The 23,587-nt window shown below is 40.5% G+C and overlaps 2 protein-coding genes across 3 annotated transcripts in view; both read left to right on the plus strand.

Annotated features, from left to right (window-relative positions):
* The window catches only part of LOC136114746 (large ribosomal subunit protein eL37), a 354,179-nt gene that overhangs the window by 207,363 nt on the left and 123,229 nt on the right, over positions 1-23,587 (plus strand). The window lies entirely within an intron of this gene.
* Positions 1-23,587, plus strand: part of PLCXD3 (phosphatidylinositol specific phospholipase C X domain containing 3) — an 87,100-nt gene that overhangs the window by 45,779 nt on the left and 17,734 nt on the right. For both annotated transcript variants that reach the window (XM_065861598.2, XM_065861599.2), the window contains exon 2: positions 10,200-10,908. In XM_065861598.2, the coding sequence (XP_065717670.1) occupies positions 10,200-10,908 (709 nt within the window). The remainder of the gene's footprint in view (positions 1-10,199; positions 10,909-23,587) is intronic.

Below are 23,587 nucleotides of genomic sequence, written 5' to 3' on the forward strand. Positions count from 1 at the left end.
ACTTTTAGAGTAGCATAATCTGGGGCTCTTGGAAAGCCCCTGCCATTCATGTACTGCTTCAGCATGCTGCCTTCTGTGTGCTGGCTGCACGAAGTCTGCAATAAAATATTTCTGGAGGTGGTTTGACTGGGAAGAGGTAGGAGGTTATCTACAATTAGCAGTGTCTCAGAAGACATCATAGCACCTCCTCCTACACAAATAATAACAGGAAAGTAAAGAAATTATTACATGAGAGAGGAAACATGCTCTCAGGAGGGCAGCATGTGCTAATTTTCTCTTAAATAATAGTTTCTTTAGCAGAATTGGCTTCGTGATGCCCGTAGTTGTGAAGGTGCTCACATTGGAGAGCTAGAAATACAATTACAGTTTGTTTTTTCTTATTTCTTTACTTTTCAACAGAGTATTGAGAATTTGAAATGTGGAATTAACTGATGTAGTATTCTAAGAGAAGCAGGAGCTGGTCTTTGTGTTTGCAGGAGGGACCCGTAAGAGTCTGTGGGGACTTTTATGTACACTAAATGTAGTATGCATTGAATAATAAGTAACCTAATCAGATTTTGAGCAAAAGTTTCCTGTCATACTGTGATAATTGCCTGTCATCTTGGGCCTTAAAGCCAAGTAAATCCTTCCCCACCTTCCAACAAGTCTGATTTTGGAAGTGGGTTCCTACAGGAAAGAAGCCTGAGGCAAAGACCTTGGCTCAGTCGGGTGGCCAGAAACACTTCCTCAGTGCAGGCACCGCCATAATCCACAAGCTGTCCCTCAGAAAACAACTTAAAATGGTAACAGGTTTGGCCTGAGTCAAGCGTGGTTCGTCATGGTTGTGGTGATTACTGGCAGTGTCAACAGTTGTAGGCTTCCCTTGAAGGCCATTGTAGCCACGTTCAAAAGCACAAACCAAAATGATACTCAAGAGTATTTCATAGATAAGAAGATGCCAGAAGAGCAAGAATAAGTAGTTACTTAAAGTCCTTTCTTGTGCATGAAAATTGTATTTGTTTATAGGGAGGACAAAAACATAGTCATTCCAGGTCTGAAATGTAGTCACTAGATACGGGATACCACCTCTAGACTACCAGTTCTTCTTTCTTCCTAGCTGGTTCAGACAACTCTTTTTGAGCAGTCTTCAATGATTTGTAGTAATCTGTGCAAATATTTTTTCTTTCTTTCACTTCTCTTTGGATGCAGGAGAAGTGGGGGTTGGACCAGATGACCTACAGAGGTCTCTTCCAAACTCAACTAATTTGTGGCTTTCTGAATGATGAAGTGTCTGTTTTGAATTACATTGATCAAAGAGCAGTTGATATATGCTGAGTTTTGAATGTTTTGTACTTTGCCACATGTAGCTCTAGGCTGTGTCCATTGATCCAGTAGTTGGTGCATCTGTGGTTGTCCTGTCCTGTGACTCCAGCTGAGATGTTTTGGCTGAGAAATGCAGAGTTCCACCTATAGCAGAAGCAGTTTTAGAAGCCATACCTGGCAGAAGTTGACAAAATATGACTTTGAAGTGGTTTTTAATACGAAGTGGTTCTGCTCACCCTGGCAAGCAAGCCACGTTAAAATGTTTGCATACTAATTACTGTGCACCTATCTGGTTGCTCAGATTGCCCCTTTGGCGCACAACTTGGCCTGCAATAACAGTCCTGATAAGGCAGCACAGTGCAGGCTCCTGATGCCATGGCCCTAGGCACAGAACCAAGGTTTGAGTTATGTTTATGTGCAATTCTGATGACTAGTCCAGGACTCACCCAGTGATGGAGGGGAAATAGACCTTCGTCTCCTGCAGGAGATAAAGAAGTGGAGGTTAAGGGAGAGGCTACCAGTTCTGAGATGCAAAAGGGCAGGAAAGAAGCAACTGTTTCCTTTTCTCACATTGTCACTTAGGTCTTCAATGCAGAAAGGGATACAGGTGGAGAAAGAGAAGAGTTTATTCGAGGCAGTAGGTCTGGCACAGAGGATGTGGACAGACTGGGGAATGAATATCTGATAGGTAAATTGTGATTGTGCTCTATTTGCAGCAGAATCTAAATTCTTGCAAATTTAATAGTCATGTAACAAATGTTACTTTAATAGCTTAATTCTCTGTCACTTCTGTCACCTTTTTTGCTTACGTTCTAAAACATGACCAGAATACATTTTCTCTTTTGTCACTGCTTGCCTCTTCTTGCTCTGCAATATTTGATGACTTCAATTTATTTGGTGTTAATGTAACTCCAAAGCAAACTGGAATTCTATTCTTCTGAAAGAAGCTAAGGCAAAATGAGGCTCTTTCCTGCAGACATTCGTGCACATAATTAAAATAATTCAAATAGTTAAGCATACTTAGAATTGGGCTATGTATTTGTATTTTATCAGTAATCTTCCATTGAAAACCAAAGTTAATTCATCCCTGTAGTTACAGTTTGAAATAATTAAAATGCTTACTTAACAGTTTAAAGATGTTTGGAAGATTTAGTGGTCTGGATATAAAGTTGTTTGTGCTGTAATGACCTGGAAAAAGATTTGATTTAAGAAGTGGAATGATTTGTGTTCATGTAACCTCACAGAATTTTCAATTTTGTTTAATGGGCTTATTTTAAAAATGTCTTCATTTTGGTTTGTCGTTGTTTCAATAGAAACTTTATGGCTTTATATACAAAAAGCGAAGTAGCTCTTCTGCTTTCACTGCTTGAGAGGGGGTGATTCAGTTTGATTTATGTATGGGCTAGCTCACCACCTACAAAATGGAGGCTTATAAAATGTTTTTTTCTCACTTTCTAATCAGACGATTCACTTGAATAAAACACAGACATTCTTACCCATTTTAAAAGTATTCCTCTCATGTAAAGAAAAGTCCAATTTTATTTTTTTTTATTTTTAATGAAAATATCAATTTCCACAGTGAGACTAAGTTACAAGAATGTGTGGTTGTTTGGCTGGCCAGGACTCTGGAAAGAGCATCCGCTGCTCTGGTTTTCCATTGAGAAGGTTTTCTGAGCCTTCAGAAAGCCAAAAGGTAGGTGTCATGCTGCTGGTGCTACAGGCAATCTTGCCTGAAAAGCTGGGCTGATTCAGGGGCAGAGAGGGAACTACTCATAGGTGGGGAGTTGTAGAAATCTGATGTGACTGTTGGAGGTTTATGTGGGGGAACAAGACTGTGGATGACCTTCCTCGCCATGTACTTGCACCCTTGGCTAACCATAGAGGTTTGTCTGGTTGTGACCACGGGGTTTGGGTGGGTGAGACCTGGGAGCCGGCCAGCTCTGTCTCTGCAGGCTTCTTAATTCAGGCACAAAACGTAACAAAAGCTTTGGGGATTGCTTTCTCTCCCTATATCTCTCTGGGATCAGACACCTAGCCACTGGGCCTCTGGGTACAAGAACGGGTCATACGTCTGCTCTTGTTTTTACTCTGACTCATTCCTTTTCTGGATTTTTTAATTACCTGAGGTAGTGTCTGCCTCTCTTCCTATGCCTTTGGGTCGTGGAGAGCTGAGTGTATATAGGTGGCTGAGCTCTGTGATCTTTGGTTGGTGTCAGGGGTGCATAACTGGTGATGACACTAGAAGAACAGCCGATAAGGGAGCTGGTTACACGTGGGGAAGCTGAGTCACTGCACGATCTGTAATCTCTTTTTTTGCCTAGTTGTTTTTGTTTTGCTCTCCTGAGTAATCTTTTTATCAAGTGAAGCTTGTATCATCCAAAAGGTTTGAATGCTAAAGGTAACTGGACTTCGAAGTCTGAATTGCACTGCTCTTCGCCATACGTCTTGACTTCCTGGGATGTGGTGTGGCTTGGATGGATAAAACAGTGCTCAACCATCTTAAAAAGGTGGAAACACAATATTGAGGTGGACCAGCTCTAGTGTTCATGACTAGGCTTTGCTATTCCTTGAAATTGCAGTGTTACATGTGAAGATTCATAGGTCTTTTTCCTTGTTTGATTGATTTTTTTTTTTTTTAAGGCCAAATAAGTCAGTGAGAACAGATCACATGGGACTACAAGAACATGTGCGTTGGTCTCCAGTGTACCAGAGGTCATGGAATTTGTCTTAGCTGTTGTCCACAGCATCTAAGAAATGTTTTCTGATCTGCTATCAGTCACTGTAGAGCCCTCATTGACAAAGGTGCTTTCAAGAAAGTCAGGCTGCACTGCATGTGACATTTCAGGGATAGTCACCAGGGGATGTCATCTCCTCAGGATAGGAAGACAACAGCAGCTAAAGCTCATAATGACACCCAAAGCAGCAGTAAAAGACTCCACTTGCAACAGCTGTTGGATAACTTGCAGTGCAGAGACGGGAGGATCTTGAAATCTGTGGGAAAAGAGGAAGATAGTAAAATATGCGAAAACCTTAAAATTTGCTTCTTTGTGCTTTTTCTGTGACTTGTGGATTTCCAAGGTGTGATTACTGTCAAGCAGTGCTGTTCGGTTCAGTGCCTTTGTTTTAGGTGGTTTACCAAGCTGTTCTTACAAGGGACGGCCAGAGCCAACGGTGAGGCAAGGAGAGGGCACAGTGAAGTTCAGCTACGCTTGGCAGCTTTATGAATGACATATTAAAGCGTAGCCACCAAAAATAGTAGTTTTGCTGTGCCTTGTTGTAAATCTCCATGGGACTGAAGAAACGATTCTGAACTGAAACGCATGTCCTGAGGGACTTTTTTCAACTGTGAGCCCAATTATTTTTTAAATGGGGGTTTCAGCCCTCCAGGGAAGCCATAAATATGTCCATAGCTGAGCTGCAGTGGGTTGTATATTCCCAGTTGTCCCGTTAAGGGAATTCAGTAAAGAAAACAGGAGACCCTTCTCCCTAGTAAAAGTCCTAGCAGCTGTTATCTTGCAATCTAAGTGATACTGCACATTTTACTCCTGAAGATCTAAATTATTTTGGCCACATCTAATTTCATGAAATTTTTATGTCTTGGTGGTTGAAACTAGCCACTTTTGTTCTTTGGATCATGGCTGGTGCAGACATTTTAAATGTCTCTTGATAATTACTCCTAAGGCTGAGAAACAAGAAGCGAATCTTTTAAATATATCTATATGTATATTTTTTTTTTAATCTTGTGGTAGTGGGGAATAAACAGACACAGGATAAATTGTGTTGGAAAGGATCTCCAGAAGTCACCTGGTCCATCCGCTACTCAAGACAGAGCTACCTCCAAGTTAGATGAGGTATTGAGCCAAGCCTTGAGAACCAGGCATAGAGTATAGCCCTGCTGGGCTCCCAGTCCAGGGCTTAGCTGGTCTTGTGGGGAAGTTGTTTTTTCCTGATGTCCAAGTGAACAAGTTGTCTCCTGCAGTGCACTTTCTAGGCAGTTTGTCCCAATTTGTGCTACTGAATGGAGTTGTCTGGCCTGGGTCCATCTTGCCTTTGAACTTCTTAATGTTCCTGTCATCAAGCTGTTCTCCTGCACTGGAGTTTTTCTGAATACCAGCTTTCTCCTCAAGAGCATTAACCTCTTCCCACAAGTTGGTTTCAGCTGTAAACTTTCTGAGGGTGCTCCCCATCATGTTGTCTGTGTCATTGATTAAGATGTTAAACAGAATTAGCTTGCAATCCACTGCAAGTTAGACTTTGAACCTTCAGTCACAACCTTTTGACCCTAATGGTCCAGACAGTTTTTTGCATACCTTATAGTGCACTTTTGTAGTTGGTATCTTCCCAGTTAGACTGCAAGCATATGAAGGGAGACTGTGTCAAAAGCCTTGCTGAAGTAAAAGTTTGTTTTCCTCAAAGCAAATCATTCTCTTCTAGAAGACAGTCAGGTTGGTCAGTCATGATTTGCTCTTGCTAAGTCCATGGTAGCTGTTCCCAGTCACCTTTTTACCATTCATAAGCTGGAAATGCTTTCCGTGATCTTCCCTGGGACTGAAATGAATCCAGGCTGTCATTCCCTAGATTGCCCAGTTTCCCGTTTCAAAGATGATTGTAACTTTTGCCTCCTCCAGTCAACATGACCTGCCAAAGGTGAGAGATGGCAGCCTTACAGTGATCTTGGCCTGCACCTTCTGCATGTTCAGATGAATCCTGTCTTGTCCCAACTACTTATGTGTGTCTAATATATATAAGTAATCATTAACTCAGTGACGTTTTACTAATGAGAAGCAGTTTGAAAAAGATATAGTAGTAGGAAGAGACATGGCGTGCTTAAGAGCAGACCTTGCCAGTGAGACTAAGGCAAGGAAGACACCAAGTACTTCAGTGGTTTCCCTGTCCCATATTATGAGGTCTGCCCTGTTCAGTAGTGACCCAGCATTCTCCTTGCTCCTTTTTGCTGCTGCTGAATCTTCAGGAGCTCTCTATTGTGCTTCCTGTCCCCTGCTGGAACTCCAACTAAGCTGCGCCCTTCCTAACTCCCTCTATACGTTCTTCCTCTGTTCCTCCCAGGAAGTCTGTCCATGCTTACACCTTCTGTACAGGGCTGTTAAAGTTTGAGTTCATTCAGGAGTTATTAATTCAGTCCAACTTGCCTCCTGCCTTACCTTCTTGTTTTCTTGCACACTGTTCATGTGCTTTAGAGACATCGTCTTTCAAGTTCAGCCATTTCTTCTGAGTCCCTCGGCACTTAATTCTCCCATAGGCTACCCCTTACCAATTTCCTGAGCAAGCTAAGACTGTTTCTCTGAAATACAGGATCTTTATTCTGCTATTTACCTTACTTGCTTTCCTCAGTATTTTAAATTCTTGTATTATCTCATATTCACTCTGGTGAAGGCTGTCATCAGCCTTCATGTCCCTAGCCGTATTTTCCTTAATTCATACGATGTTCAGCAGTGTGCCTTAAAGGACTGCCTGCAGAAAAAAAAGTCTTTGATGCTCTCCAGATTGCCTGTGTCCTGCTGTTCTGCTCTCCCAGCAAATGTCTTCCTGTGAAAACAAGCCCTGTAATTATGAGGCTTCCAGTTTTTTGAATAAGGCTTTGTCCACTTTCTTTTATTGACTGGGAAGTCTGTAGCATATGCACACCATGTTTACACTTTGTTTGCTATCTCTGTGATACTCATCCATGAGCCTTCATCCTTGACTTCTTGGATCAACAATGTTATGTTGTTGAATCAGCGAGAAAACAGTGTGCGATATTCTAAGGAAGTGCTAGACAATGGTAAACGAGTGAGAAAATAAGTTTGCACAAAAGAGGAAGATCAGCTTATTCCTCCTCCCTGCGTGACTTTGGACAAGCTCTATGAGCTTGCAGTGAAGTCTTGTAGAGACTGTCGCGTACATTAGGTCAATGTGTTCCTTGCCCAACTATAATAAAGATAGCTGATGTACAAGCACGGCTGGCTTCCAAAGATTGGAGGTGTCAATGCATATAGTATTTCTGAATATACTCTGCATCCTGTCTTCACAGGACCTGAGGTTTGGTGATACAGAAAACCTGCAAGTCCACTTCCCAGTGACAAAGTAGGATTGGAATGTCCCCATGCACCAAAGCAATGTCGGAAGGAAACCTGGTTGCTAAAAACAAGTGCATGTTTGTACAGAATTCTCTCGTTGCTAGGAACATAGTGATTTTTCAGCATGACAGTGGAAAAGAACATACAAAAATACTCTAATTTGCTCTGCCCAGTGTTAGGATTTTGTTGTATCAGTAAACTGGTTAACACAACAGGGCAGGATGAAGGCAAAAGGAAATGTGAATGTATGCATGATGAAAATAAATGTTTAAATGACCTGTTCAAATTACATATGCATATAGCATGACAGAACATTTGCTGTATTTTTCTATCAGGAGGAATCTTTACATACTCTTGAATAGCTGACATCTGCTTCATTCAGTGCCAGCCAAGTCAAGACATTTTCTTTTTGTACTATTTAAGACAGTTTCTTTATTTGCATTACGAAACATGAAGGTTCTTAATGCACTGTGTGGTCTTTTCTGTACCTTCCACATAGGGATCCTTATTTTTAGGATCAAATGTGTGCATGAAGACATTAATTAAGAAAAATATTTTTCTAAACTGTCCTCCTTGTAAAGCCCAGTCACGTCTAACTGTGGTGTTTCCCCACCACTACACTCTATTTCTCTGTGTTTTTCATTACCAGTAGTTAAAAGCTACCTGCTGACAAGTTGTTCACCTTAGTTATCTGCTGTGAGAACTGTCCTGCCTCTCTTAACTTAAGCAGTCCAATGGCTGTAGAATACACAATAAAGGACAAATACTTTAATTAATCGTAATACCATTTTGAGCCTACCGTTGCAATCAGTTGATCATGTTTATATAAGTACTTATTCTGACATAAAATCCTACTGAAATAAAAGGGACTTCAGTGACCAAAGTGAGAGTTTGCAAGACTCATCCCTTCCTAATATCAATAACTATGCCTTAAACAAGACTGGATTTGCTTTGATTTCTAGATTAGTGTGGGTTACACTGAGCAGAACATTTAATGTATCTCATTGATTTTCCCTGTAATACTGTTGAAACACAAGTGGCATTTGTTTTACCATTAAAATTCTGCATGGAGATCTGGTCCCCTGGGATATCAGTGTGTAACCAGATACTCAATGATCTAATCATGTTCTGCAAGGAATATGCTATTGCTTTAACACTTAGCAGTGGAAATCTTCATCGAAATGGAAAATTTATCTAATATTTAAAGTCAAATGCAGTTCAAAGAGACAGCCATAAAAAGCAGGAGTGTGCAAAATTTTAAGACATTTCTCAGATTGAACAAAGCCATATCCAAGCCAGAGTCTAACGTGATTTGTCATGACTCCATTTATTGTTAAAGAAGAAAATGTTATAGCTGTCACTTCAGTTTATAGGGTTTGTTCCAGTTCAGTTAAAATAGCCTTGCCATCAGAAATGACTGACTAGAAGGATTTCATTAGTGTGTTACTTATTTGCCACCGCATGTGTGCTTTGGAAAGTAATTTTGAAAAACACCTACAAAAGCATCAAGCAGCAGGCAAGACCTGTGCTCTGAACTCATTTTTTTGCTAGGATGTGGATGTCGGAGGGCCTAGTGCTACAGTCCATTTCAGAACTACAAGTCCAGCTGACCTAGAAGGAGTTCTGCAAGTGGTGTGATGTAGGCTGAGGAGCAGACCTCCTTACCCAGTTGAGTCTAACCAGAAGCATCCCCTTTGGCTGGGACAGCAGGAGTGTGGCTCTGTCTGCAGCCAGACAGTACTTCTGTTTCAACTGCCAGATTTCACTACCAGCTATTCAGAAGGCTGGTGGTAGGCAGGGGTAATGTGCATCTCCTACAGTCAGCTCATCTCCTCATAAAGCAAGAAGAAGTCCCTTACGGAGGAATGATCATGTGTTCACAGGTGTTCTTAGCTTCATCATCTTCTTTCATGTACATGCTGAGCAAAATATGTTTGGTTTTGGTTTGTTTTTAGGGTGTTTTTTTGTTGTTGTTGTTTGGTTTTTGTTTGTTTATTTTTATTTTTTAATTTATTTTTATTTTTGTTAGTGGACATACCTTGAGACAGAGGGAGTTTTATGTAGCAAATTGTCTTACTTGTATTCAACTGTGTTATGTTATGGAAAATGATAACTTCTGTGCATAGACAGACTAAGTAGCATGTCTTGTTCTTGTCAAGAGCATGCAGTGGAGTTTCTGTATTTTATCAGTAGAATGCAGTGTTATCCTTGGCTCTGTTGTACTTACATAACACAGGAAAGCAAAAAAAAATTAGATGTCAATTTAAAAAGGAAAACAACATTCAGTAACCTTGTTGATGACCAGATCAGACTGGAAATAAGATAAAGATTGCAAAATTTCATGTCCTTGGTATTTTTCAACTCATATTTTAGCTGTCTATAAAGGTGTATATGAGATGTTGTTGGATTGGTTTGGTCAATTCTTTGGTTCTGCAAACTAGACAGTGCATGATTCAGTGTGCAGGGCCAGACCCTCCTCATTGGCTTTAGGGATTTATTATGTGACTAGCTTTGCTGGAGTTACACCAGGATTGCTTTGATGTTTGAAGCCTGCTGACTTCAGTGAGCTTAATGGCATAAGTAAGAGCTAGAAGAGAGTGAGGAAGTGCACAGACAAGCAGTGTAACAGACACTACCTTTCCTTCAAGTCTCTGTGAGGTACTGATAGGGTAAATGCTGCCAGACAAATGTAGTGTATTGAGAAATGTCTGCTGGTGAGTGTTGGTATAAGTCTGAAAATTACGTTTGTTAAGAAAGAATCACTAATGTCTTTTAGTACGCGAATACAATATTGATTGTTTTCCTCTGTTGTGTTTTTAGGGTCTCATGACTCATTTAGCTTCTACATCGATGAAGCCTCTCCAGTTGGGCCTGAACAGCCAGAGACGGTCCAGAATTTTGTGTCTGTTTTTGGGACTGTGGCTAAGAAGCTGATGAGGAAGTGGTTGGCTACACAGACCATGAACTTCACCAGCCAGCTGGGGGCAGGTATACGGTATTTTGACCTTAGAATTTCCACCAAGCCCAGAGACCCAGACAATGAACTCTACTTTGCTCATGGTTTATTCAGTGCCAAAGTCAAGGAAGGTCTGGAAGAGATCAATGCGTTTCTCACTGACCACCCAAAAGAAGTGGTATTCTTGGACTTCAATCACTTCTATGGAATGCAGAAATACCATCATGAAAAGCTTGTTCAAATGCTCAAAGACACATATGGAAACAAAATGTGTCCTGCTATATTTGCCCATGAAGTCAGCCTCCAGTACCTGTGGGAAAAAGAACACCAGGTGCTGGTGTTCTACCACAGTCCAGTGGCTCTCGAGGTACCATTTCTTTGGCCAGGCCAGATGATGCCAGCTCCCTGGGCAAACACAACAGATCCAGAAAAACTCATTCAGTTCCTCCAGGCATCAATCACTGAAAGAAGAAAGAAGGGCTCCTTTTTTATATCTCAAGTAGTGCTGACGCCAAAGGCTAGTACGGTGGTGAAAGGGGTTGCTAGTGGTCTCAGAGAAACAATCACAGAAAGGTAAGTTTCTGGCAGGTAATGTGTGGACTGTGCTGAATGTGTGAGTTGGAAATGCTTTTTTTTCAAATTCCTTTTAAAGAAACTCCAGCAGATGTTTCTTCCATGCTACTGTGGGTTAGTCAGAGCTCGAGCAGAATCCTAAAATGTTTAAAGAGAGACACATTGAAGGAGAATCTGGCACTAAAGCCTAATGAGATTTTATGGTATTAGCTTAGCCTTTTTTTTTTTTTTTTCTGAATGCAGGTTTTTTGATTTGTTTTGTTTTTCAAATATCTTTCTTACTGTGAGCACTGAACATCTTTTTACAGATTTCCTTACTGGATGTGGAGAAATCTGTCTGATTTAGGGCTGCCTAAATGTAAATTTATATAGTATATCTATATATTTATATATGTGTATAAATATATATTTATAGATGTAAATTCATATAGTCCTAAAATTACATTTGGCCCTTTGAAGATAACTGCGAGGCTGATATGGACCCAGTGAAAATGAGTGTGACACCCTTGATTTAGATCATTTAAGTTTTTATTTATGCATCAGGCTTCAGGTATTGGGTAAATAATCTTTTCATTTAGATAATCAGCAAAGCCTGACACTACAGAATTTGCATCCTTAAATATCTTTGCACACCTTAAAGATACATGACTTTTCTCTTTGCATACAATCACACATTATATAGAAGATATCAGGACACCATTACAGTGAATTTGCCTCCTCACATGCCTTCAGGAAAGAGACTGCAGGCCGTTGTTGAGGTTCTGTAAATGGAATACTGTGTTGACAGGCTATTAGTTGTTATGTTACAAAAAAAGCCATCTGTGCAAGACTTGCATTATTTTTCCCGTTCTGACTTTGATAAATCACAGCCAATTTTCAGCTTAAAGGCATATATGTGTAACTATGCCCTTGACAAGTTGGTAGGAAACCTGAAATTTGATGTCAAGACACAGGAGCTATTTTTTTTCCTTTTAAAAGAGCAGAAGAGTTGCAGAGTGCAAACAGTTTATAATAGGGATCAATGGCCTGCTAATGTTCTTCTCTCTGCATGGATGTGTCTGTGCCAGGAAGGTCTACTGGGAACAATGTCCCCTTCTATGAGACAAATGACACGGTGCCTGTGACATTATACCCTGCAAAGAAAATGTGCTTCACTTTTGAGAAAGTTTGAACCGCTTTTAGGGCAACTTTCCCAAGCAACTGTTAGTTTGAAAAGACGAGGAAAAACTTCACCCAAAATGGTAAAACACTGGCACAGAAGGTTTTATAAGCAGTGGAATATGATTCAGAAGTTCTTGTGTGACTGCACTTGCAGCTGTTTGTATATCCTTCATATATTTTTTTATAGGCTCCACTGGACTAGGGATCTCCCTTTCTGGTGAGTCTGAAGAGCACTTCTCTGAACTGGAATACTCTTTTGTTGATGAATTTTACTGTTAAACACTCATCTTGTATTTCAGGGATTTGTTTACCTGGTAAACATCTCTGAGTGTTCTTTAGAATATGGAGTAACACAATCAAGAAACTACCAAGGTTTTTCTTAAAACTTGCTGCATCAGTAAAATAGCCATTAGAAGTCATTTTCTTCTTTTCTGGTTCATAATGTACTTCGTTGAAGCTGTTTGGAAAAATTAAAACTTCAAATGGATTCTGGATATGTTTGGCTGAGCTCTGAACAACTTGAGCCTTTGAACTCTTAGTATGCCTTTCTCTACAGCAAATTTTAAGATTATAACTAACTTGAAATATCAGTAAATAATTGGGCTGTAATAACTGGAAATGTTGTTTTTCCAAATTACACCTGAGTTTTTTCATGAGCCACAAGTGTGTAATCATATCTGCTGCACAAATACATCCTTTTTTTTCATAACTCTTTCAAATATTGCAAAAGAAACTGACCTATAAATCGTCTCCTAAGCTAGTGCTTAGTCTTTCGAGTGTGCCATCTAATTTTGAATTTTTTATTCTTCTTTTTATTACAAAAATATACTGCAGGAAGACACAGGTTAGGAATATGTGTTAATCTACATAGAAACTGAACTTGCATGTTAATTGCAAAAATGTAAACATCAAGAATAGTCAGAATTGCTCCTCATGTCATGATGATCCTGTTAAAAAATAAATAGATGAGCAATTAAAGGTTGCAGCACAGTTAGTAGAATTTAGAGAATTCTCTTCAATCTCGCTGCATTAATGTTTCAGTAAGTTAAAAGTATGAAATCCACACTAAAGGAGCTGCAGCATAAATTGCAGCTGTACTGTTTGCTACTTTGAACCATCTCTTGATTATTTCTAGAAAGATTATTCTGTCCTCTTCAGAATAAATACAAAGATCAAATCCTAATATTGTGTCCAGGTAGATAACATATATGCTTTTGTTGCCAGTTGCTGCATAGATTTATACATTTTATACTATTTTCTGCTTATTAATAAATGCTGGCAAAGAGCTTCCATTAAAAATGCAGTATCTTGCTTTTAGCAGCAGTTTTGTAACCATTCTTGGGTGTGATTTTTCCCTCACATTGAATTTGGAAAGATCTGAATGCAAATGTGGAATAATGTTAAATTTTTTAAGTTCTGGTGTGTGGCACTTTTTTCCCCTAAGTTAAATATTACACTCAAGATATGTTCCTTTGGCATTTTCAAATAAAATCTGTAGCCTTGTCTTCCCCTCCCCCCCCGCTCTGCACAGTGGCTGTTTTCATTTACATATTGACTCCGTTCTGAAAATAGAACGAAGTTTAGATCCTTTCAGATCAAATAAAATATACCAGGTTTTGATCTCTGGAATTGTTTGTTAGCCCTGAGATTATTTAAGAGTTGAAGAACAGTGGCCACCTTAGACAGAAAGCCTTGGTGCTCTGAGCTGCAGCATCTGTCAGAGCAGGAAACCTGCAAGCAGACACTGTGCAGCAGTGCACGCTCCTTTCTGCTGCTTTGGAGCTCGTGCCGTGAGACAGCACAGTGAAATAATCCTCCATAGCCAAGGTGGTTGGTTTAATAACTTTTAATTGTGGCTGCTTCTGGTGGTGGCGGTCCACATGTTCGAACTGCAACAGAGCAGTCTCCTAAAGAAGGATAAGAAATGTAATTCTTCAACCTGTTCCCATAGCACAGATATGCAGAATGGGAGGGCCTTGGTAACCTTGATAAAGATTATAGATATAGATATAGACATAGACATAGACATAGACATAGACATAGATATAGATATAGATATAGATATATAGATATAGATATAGATAGATATAGATATAGATACAGAGTCATGCTCCTAAGACTGAATTCAGTAGAAGATACACTAGAACTGTTTTTCAGTCATAATGCTTGCTCACAGGCTTTGCTGCCATCATCACAGGTAATGCTCTGTGGGACAATAATTTGAAAGAAGGAGAAATCATAAGTCATCAAGTTTTCTATCCTGCACAAATACAAAAATGAAAAGCAATTTCTCGTAAGCTCTTCCTAGAACCACAGCTCACAGTTACAAAACTTTATAACACAGCTTTCATCTTCATTACTTGAAGGAGAAGAATCATTTGCATGCATGCGCATTATGTTTCTTGGATTTGGTGGAATACTTCGAGGACTAACAATATGTTTTCAGGCTTAACGTTCTGTCATGCACAGTTTAGATGCCAAGAAATACTCTTTGATTAGCAAACAGTACATATCAAATGAATTACATTCCCCCTGCTTATTGAATTAACTTCACAGTGAGACAGCTGCCTTTAGTATATCTGAAAGGCAGTCATGGAACAACCTTTTGATAAGTGTGGTGCTGTTCTTCATAGTAATCTGGTTTGTTTTCTTATTTGTGGTGAAATTACTAATTTTATTTCTGACACTGGAGGCAAGCATGATATTCTCTTTGTTGTCTCTGAGGCTGAATTATAATGGAGGAGAATAGAACTCCTCAGAGTATGCAAAATTTCTGTGTTACTTTTTGAGAAACAGAAAATTGTGAAATTCTTGAGAAACAGAAAATAAACACATACCCAACCAATTGTCACTTGATTTCCAAATTAAACTCTAAGGATAATGTTCCCTGTAGCTCACATGTAACTAAATCCTTGCCTGCCATGGTAAATCTTGCCCCTTAGCAACCACAGCGAATTTAACAAAAAAAGAGAAAAAATAATCCTTCACATGAGAATGAACCTTTGAAGTGGAGGCAAAGCAGCCAGACTATTAACAAAAGGGGTGGTAAATAGGCTATAGAAGCTGTCTGGAAAAAAGCTTTCTTTGGGTCCAGTCATAAAGTAAATGGGGTCAGATTTAACTAGGGAATAGGTGGGTATTATACGAAAAATATTCCCTGAAGTTGCAAGAAGTAGGGGTTTTGAGTCAGTTACTGAGAGTACAGTCCTTCTCCAAATTGTATCTCAGCCAGCTTAATTTTTGAGAGTTTCTGTGTTTCTGAAAGAGTGGGATTTTATGATGTTTTTGATCCCTGTTTGGTACTGACTTATGCCATTCTTAAATTATTTTATGTGGAAAAGATAAACAACAACAGAAATGGCAACTGTGACAGCTGTGTTTTGCTAATTGCCTGGACATCCTTCCTGCTTGTAACCTTGATGTCTGCCTCCATTACGGGTTGCAGGAGAGCAGCAGGCTTTGACGAGCTGGTTTGGATTTAGGACCAGCACAGGGGATGTGTGAGCTCTTTAACTGCCCAGAGGCAAGTGTGGTCCCGCACTGATGACTATGATACAAGCATGCTTGTCCCTCACTGCATTTGACTTTGGAGGTGGCTGTTTTGTGTGTTGTGTTTTTGTTGTTGTGGTAGTTTTGTATTTTGTTTGTTTTGGTTTGTTTGTTTGTTTTTGGGGGTGGGGGTGTGGGTCTGGCCTGAGAAGGCTCAAGCTATCATTCTGTTTTTCTGCAGAATTTAAAAGTACCATGAACAATCAAGCCAAATCTGTAGTATATCTATTCTTCCTCAAACTATCCTTAATTTCTTTTCTAGTCTTTTCCACATGAGAGGCAATCTCTATATTTCCACACAGTGCAGCACAGGGAGACCTTGGTTTCATTTGAAGCATCTATCTGCCACATCAATGGGCTTGCACAATAAAAACCTGAATGCACTGTGTATGTTCAGGCTGATTTTGCTGGCAGGTGTGTTAGTGGCATTTCATCATTGGAGCATCTGTCTGCACCAGGACTTTAGTTTAGCATTCCCTTGGGAAGTACTGTGCGGTTGTGTCTGATGGCTTTGGTCATGAGCCTGGAATAGTATTAAAATGCCACAAAATACAAGGGCACAGGATTTTTAATGCTTAGTTAGGGAAAAATATATATCTACATACATATTAGTAGCCTGTGGGATTTAGTCCAGAGAGGAAGTTTGCATGGTGATCACCAGCTCTGTGACCTCCAGCATTATTGGGGGCTTGGCTTTGGCGTGTTGGTTTAGGGTAGTTGGTGTGGTATTTCCTTGTGGAGGGGGTGGGAGTGTCTCACAATCTTTTCCTCTGTTTGGCCTGCTTGTAACTTTCAAGTTAGGCACCAAAACGCCTGCTTGCAGTTACAGTATAGGCTATGTGACTACTTGTAAAGACATTTTATGTGATCCCATCATCACACTCTGAAATCAATCTGACCCTGCATATACAGAAAGCAGCAATTATTTTTCATCATGAAAAGGAAATGTTCATCCCTCCAGCCCCGCTGCTGTGAGCTGTCACTAATGTCTACTTGTCTCAAAAATGTCATGCTTCAATCTGCATGGCTGCTGTAGTGAAATAACAAATGGCTCATTAAGTCGGTTGGGTTTTCTTTGATCTTTCTGACATTACTTAGATCACTAAGGAAACTCTACAGCTAATAGATGCTAACAAGTGCTGAGCCTAGGGAAATGGATTTGTTGGTGCTGGGTCTGCCTAGCTGCTTTTACCTCATTGTGAAGGAAAGGATTCCTTGATGAGTTGGTCATTCTCCTCTTCATTTATAAGATATAAAATGAGCACAGCGATTTACACAAACAAGCTTTACCAGATATACTCACAAAGTGGCTTTCGAGCTGGTAGTGACTTTGTGTAATACTAAGTCATTTAACACAAACTGAAGCAAATACAAACTCAGCAGGTATGAGAGCATGCATGTCTCTACATTGTATTAGCACTTGCATGCTGCAAACATTGCTTTCAGGACTGTATGAGTAAGTAGATCTATAGGCACATCCTTGCCAATTTTCAAGCAGAGAACTAGGCAGTTCTGGACTAACTAACATGCAGTCACTATATGTTTAGAAGTTTGAATTGTTAGTCTCCCGTAGCTGCTCTGTGGCCCAGGAGTGGTAGGAAGTGGATGGAAATGGTAAAAAAATTCGTATCAGCTCTTAAAACCCTGTTGCACATGCTGTATCATTCCTGATGAGTTTTGGCAATTCTCATCATCCTCCAAGGCCTTGTAGGGCTTTCAATTGTAATCTAGAGAAAATGCATCCACACCTTCCCTTGAGAATCCACTTGCTTATCCCAACTTCTGCAGTGGCTGTCTCCACTTGGGTGTTAGGCTAAGGCAGCCTTAGCTACAGAAAGCCACCAGGATCCATTGTCAGAAAGTACTTTGAGCCTGCAGTTAATTTTGTTAAATGATTTCCCATGCTTGCAAACTAATAGTTTTGTGGGGTGAGTAAACACTTAGACATACAGGCTATAGCCAGATTTGTACAAGGGCAGAGCATGCAGAGGAAGCAGTAAGGGATCCTGGCACCATGGTGCCACTTTGTACAAAAGGAATGGCTGGAACAGCGGGAGTGGAAAAGGTTTTGTAAATAGGGAAGGACCCAGGCGAAAGGTCTTTGTGATGTAGCACCTTCTGCATGATGCAGAGCTTGCATAGGCTATAAAAATGCGCATGTTTTCCTTCTATTAAAACAGGTGATCAAGTTTGTTCCTTAGGAATGTAGTAATGTCTGTGGGATGCAATGCAATTCTTTCACAGGAAGCCAAGGTCATTGTGAAAGATGCTGGTTTGACACAACGTAAAGCTTATTTTGATTTCTTTTGTTCTTAAAGCCTGAAAATTATTAACCTAATTTAATTGATCCTTTATCTACGATCTCATACCTAGGCAAATGTTCTATAATCACATTTTCTTCCAGGATTGATTACTTTTTTTTTTTTTTTTTTTTTGTGGCTGAGATACAGATTTCATGTAGTCAGAGATTATAATAAGAGTTTGTCTATATTGTCCCAGGCTATAGAGTTGTTTCAACGTAGCACAGCCTATCGGAGTAAAATGTCTTTCAGTATTTGTCTCTCACATTAAGAAAAATAATTTAAAAAATGTCTTCAAGACACTGAACAATCATACAATGGGATTTGGCCTCTGGCAAGATTTTAATAATATAGCAGTTGATCTGAGAGTTTGTGTAATTAATCAACTGTCATCCATAATGTATTGTATCATAAAATAGTATTAACATATGAAGGAGGCTGAGCAACTAGACTGTTGTAGGAGCCATGGTGAGGTGCAGGCACTTTCTGACTGAAAATTCTGAAAATTTTTATTTTCTGAGCAATAGCACTAAGGAGAAACCTTACCTGTATTTCTTGGTGTGGTATCGAAACCTGCCTACCTTCATCTTTCAAACAGTACTGTGACTCTCTCAATTGTGCCAGCAAGCACTGTTATGTAGTAAATCAAGAATAAAATCAGATCTTGAGTGATGGGCTCCTTAATTTTGCTGCTGGACAGCAAAGATACATCCTCTCAAGTCTGAAACTGGCGTATCTCCTTTTCCAGTGTTCAATGCAGGTTTGAGGCAATGCCATAATCCAGATAATTCCTGCATATATGGTGGTGTACTATGTTGCTTGAGTAAGGGTAAAGGAGGACCCTGGGAACTACTGACTGTCAGCTTCCCCACTGTGCCTGGGAAAATCATGAAGCAGATCCTCCCAGAAGCTATGCTAAGGCACATGGAGTTCAAGGAAGTGATTCGAGACAGTCAGCATGGCTTCACCAAGGGCAAGTCTTGCCTAACCCACCTAGTGGCCTTCTACGTTGGAGTGACTGCATCAGTGGAAAAATGAAGGGCTTCAGATGTTGTCTACCTGGACTTCTGTAAAGCCTTTGACATGGTCCCCCACAACATCCTTCTCTCTAAATTGGAGAGATATGGATTTGATGGTTTTACTGTTCAGTGGATGAGGAATAATCCCAGGTAGCAGTACAGGTTAGGGACAGAACTGCTGGAAAGCAGCTCTGCAGAGAAGGACTTGGGAGTTCTGGTCGACAACAGGTTGACCATGAATCAACAATGTGCCCTTATGGCTATGAAGGCCAATGGTATCCTAGGGGCCATTAGCAAGAGTGTGACCAGCAGGTCGAGGGAGGTTATCCTCCACCTCTACTCTGCTCTGGTGGGGCCACCTCTAGAGTACTGTGTCCAGTTCTGGGCTCCCCAGTTTAAGAAGGACAAAGAATTACTGGAGGGAGTCCAGCGGTGGGCTACAAAGGTGATCATGGGTGTAGAGCATCTTTCTTGTGAGGAGAAACTGAGAGAGCTGGGTCTGTTCAGCCTGGAGAAGAGAAGGCTGAGAGGGCATCTCATCAATGCTTATCAATATCTCAAGGGTGGATGTCAAGAAGATGGGACCAGACTCCTTTCAGTGGTGCCCAGTGATAGGATGAGAGGCAGCAGGCACAGACTGAAGCAAAGGAGGTTCTATCTGAATATGAAGAAAACCTTCTTTACTTTGAGGGTGCCAGAGCACTGAAACAGGCTGCCCAGAAATGTTGTCGAGTCTCCTTGGGAGACATTCAAAACCTGCCTGGACACATTCCCATGCAGTCTACTGTAAGTGTACCTGCTTTAGCAGGTGGGTTGGACTAGGTGATCTCCAGAGGTCCCTTCCAACCCCAACCATTCTGTGATTCTGTGAATTGGTTGGATGGTGACATCCAGAGGGTCATGGTCAATGGCATGATGTCTGGATTGACACCGGTGATAAGTGGTGTCCCTCAGGGGTCTGTTCTGGGACCAGTACTGATTAGTATCATCATCAGTGGCATATACATTGGGATTGAGTGCACCCTCAGCAAGTTTGTAGATTACACCAAGCTCAGTGGTGCAGTTGACACACCTGAGATATGGGATGCCATCCAGAGGGACCTGGACAAGCTCGAAGTGGACCCGTGTGAACCTAAAGGGTTTCAACAAGGCCAAATGTAAGGTCCTGCACCTGAGTCAGGGCAACCCCAGGTATCAATACAGGCTGGGGGATGAAGGAATTGAGAGCAGCCCTGCTGAGAAGGACTTGAGGGTACTGGTGGATGAAACATTGGATATGAGCTGGCAATGTGTGCTTGCAGCCCAGAAGGTCCTGGGCTGCATCAAAAGCAGTGTGGCCAGCAGGTTGAGGGAGGTGATTCTGCCCCTCTCCTCTGCTCTGTTGAGACCCCACCTGGAGTCCTGTGTCCAGCTCTGGAGCCCTCAGCACAGGAAAGACATGGACCTGTTGGAGAGGCCAGAGAAAGCCACAAAAAGGATCAGAGGGCTGGAACAGCTCTGCTGTGAGGACAGGCTGAGAGAGTTGGGGTTGTTCAGGCTGGAGAAGAGAAGGCTCCAGGAAGACCTTATTGCAGCCTTTCGGTACTTAAAATGAAACTATAGGAAAGATGGGTACAGACGTTTTAGCAGGGCCTGTTACGATAGGACAAGGCATAATAGTTTTAAACTAAAGGAGGAGAGATTCAGGCTAGACATGAGGAAGAAATTTTTTACAAATAGGGTGGTTAAATACTGGCCGGGGTTGCCCATAGAGGTGGTAGGTGCACCATCGCTGGAGACATTCAAGGCCAGGCTCGGTGGGGCACTGAACAACCTGCTCATTGCAGGGGGATTAGCCTTAAATGACCTTTGAAGGTCCTTCCCAAACCAAACTATTCTATGATTCTGTGACTTCTTTGTTATGACATGTCTTAACCAAATACCTATGCTGGCTTCATTTCAGGGGGATTTTAGTTTATTATTGATGCATCCTCTTGAATCCCTAGCTATATTTTTACAAGCTATATAATGCATTTTTTAATTTACCTTCTCCCTGATGGTCTTAGATGTGGTTTGTTTCATTTGTGGTATATGCAACCCTAGTTCATCAGTGTGGAGGTCTCTTTAAATAAAATATGAGATCAATTCAGAAGTTACCAGTATTACTGGAAGCATGAGACTTCTCACAATGTCTGCTTATTTTTAGTGCTTATCATAACCAGTAAGAGCTCTCCAAATCATCAAAACATTTTTGTTTTTAAAGCTAATTTGAGATCACATCAGTGGTATTTTGGTTAATATTTTATTTCCCTTTTCAAGAGTTTGGTCTACAGTTGTTCATTTTGTTCCATGTGACCGCAAGTGCATGTTTGTGTAAATTGTTCCATCCCAGCAATTACAAACCCATTTGTTCTTTTTCCCGTTGGTGCAGCTTTTTATTGAAAAAACAAATGTATTTTAAAGTCTCCTTTTTTTCATGAAGGCATCTTTCAATGTTTTTCTACCAGGAGAAGTCTATTTTATCAGAATAGTTTATGTCAAAACATTTCAACTTTGTGTTACTTTTAATTCTGTCTTCAGATTTCTGTTACAGTGTTAATTGCAATATTAAATCCTGTTTCTGTGTTCATAGCTTTTCATTTTTGTATTCAGCAATAGGTCTTGAACTTGATTTGATAGGAAAGGCTAACATTTTGTGCTTACTTTCTAATTTGAAACAAAATCACATTTTGAAGTGCTGGAGTTTCTCACAGAACAGCAGTTCTTGGTTTCGGGACAGATGTGTTTAATACCACAATGGGTGCCTGGTACCGAAGTACGCAGCCTTTACTTGCCCCTCAGTGTCACCGTTGATCAAGTGATAGTCTGCAGACAACATCATACTTTTTCTCTCATTCCTAATGTCTGTTTTAATTTTGCTTATGATTATCGGAAATTACAGTTTTACCCACTAGCTATAGGGTGAATACCACTGGTGAAGCAAAGTAGCGGTATTATTAACAGAAATAATTTAGGTGGGTGCATGGTAATAAACACTGCAGATGATGGAGTTCTTCAGGGAGACACTATAGTCTAGGTCACACTGTGGCACATTTCCAGGACCTTTACTTTTTTGCAGGCAAAATGAGTCAGAATTTGTTTTTAATTTTTCTCTAAGAAAGTTCAGCCTCATTATTTTGGCCAACAGTGAAATGGTTCAACTGCCCTTTTTAAAATTTAGATGATTTGAAGTCAAGGCAGACAGCATGATGGTAGGTGTGGTTTGGAGTCAGGGATTTGGGACCATGCGATGTGGAAGAGTCTGACTCAGCTTTATGGCTGATCTGAATTTTGCCGTAAGTCATGTTATGTTGCTGTTGATTGCATTATCTAGACATTTTGAGACTGCTGGCTGTAAGACTGAGTTAAAAGAAAAGATGACTGTTAGCATTTGATTACAAAATCTGCCAGTAATTTATGTTAAAAAGGATGGCTCAAAGGTCAGCAGAAATAGCTACCAGAGTGAAACAAGCAGCTTTTATTCTTTCAAGTGGATTCCTTTGAACAGTGCAGTAAGTAGATTGTGCCACTGCTACCTTAATGATAGACCCTTGTGAGTTGGTGAAAAGTAACTGTATTAATCCTGCCCATCTTAATGTTGAGTTCTGCTATATTCAGTGTGGAGCTTAGAAGTTATTTATTCATCCAGTGTTGAATTGTCAGAATTACTCTTGGAGACTTCTTTGTGATATTTCTAAGTGAATACATTCCAGCAGAGAGGAGAGTGATCTGCGTAATTCTGTAGCAGAATTGCTGAAGGACGGGCACGAGCATTGCACACATCAAAGCAAACCTATGAAGAGAATGGTTTAGAATGGAGATCAGCAAACATAATGCTCTTATCTACAAATGGCAGGGGAATGGTGTGAGACCCCATAAGCTTTCAGCAGAAGGTGAAACTGAAAAGCTTAACTGGAAAGAAGTGATGGATAAAGATACAGAGTTTGATGATTAGTAGGACAAATGCTAATGAGGTTTTGCTAAAGGTGGATGGTGTTGAACAATCTTCATTTGTTTTTGTAACTAATTCTATGGAAATTTTACAGGAAAATTTTGGGATTTCAGTCATGCAGGTGGTAAAGTGTTACCTAGGATATTTTAAATCAAAATGGAATTTGGGAGTTGAAAATGAAGTTGAGACTGGTTGGAAGAACCAGACTGAAGAGAAGGTAATGGTAGCATTCCTCAAAGAGCCTGGTTATCTTTAATAGTTCCGTAGAGGACCTTGTATTCGGCTGCAGAAGACTGCTGGTGGAGTTTGCGGATAACACAAAGTAAGAGGCTACCAGCATAAAAGAGGAAAGCTGAATGGTAATACACAATGAGAACTGGATGCCTGCAGTATTTAGAAATGAGCTGGAATTCAGTGGTATAAAAGGCAAGCTTGTAACGATGGGAGCATTCTCTGCTAAGGTGAGATCTCATCAGCTGGGGAAGCCAGGCAAAACAGATGCTGGATGTCACCCATGGCTGGCTAAAGCTGAGCCATTCGTGGAAAGCACTTGGGAAATAGAGCAGTGACTGGTGGTGATACTACTGCCCAAGGTGTGAATAGGGTATCTTTTTGGATATCCTGTGGAATTCTGACCATCCGTGTTCTGGGGAGTAGATTAAAATTGGAACATACGCAGG

Source organism: Patagioenas fasciata, chromosome Z (genome assembly GCF_037038585.1).
Source record: "Patagioenas fasciata isolate bPatFas1 chromosome Z, bPatFas1.hap1, whole genome shotgun sequence".
Taxonomy (NCBI): Eukaryota; Metazoa; Chordata; class Aves; order Columbiformes; family Columbidae; genus Patagioenas; species Patagioenas fasciata.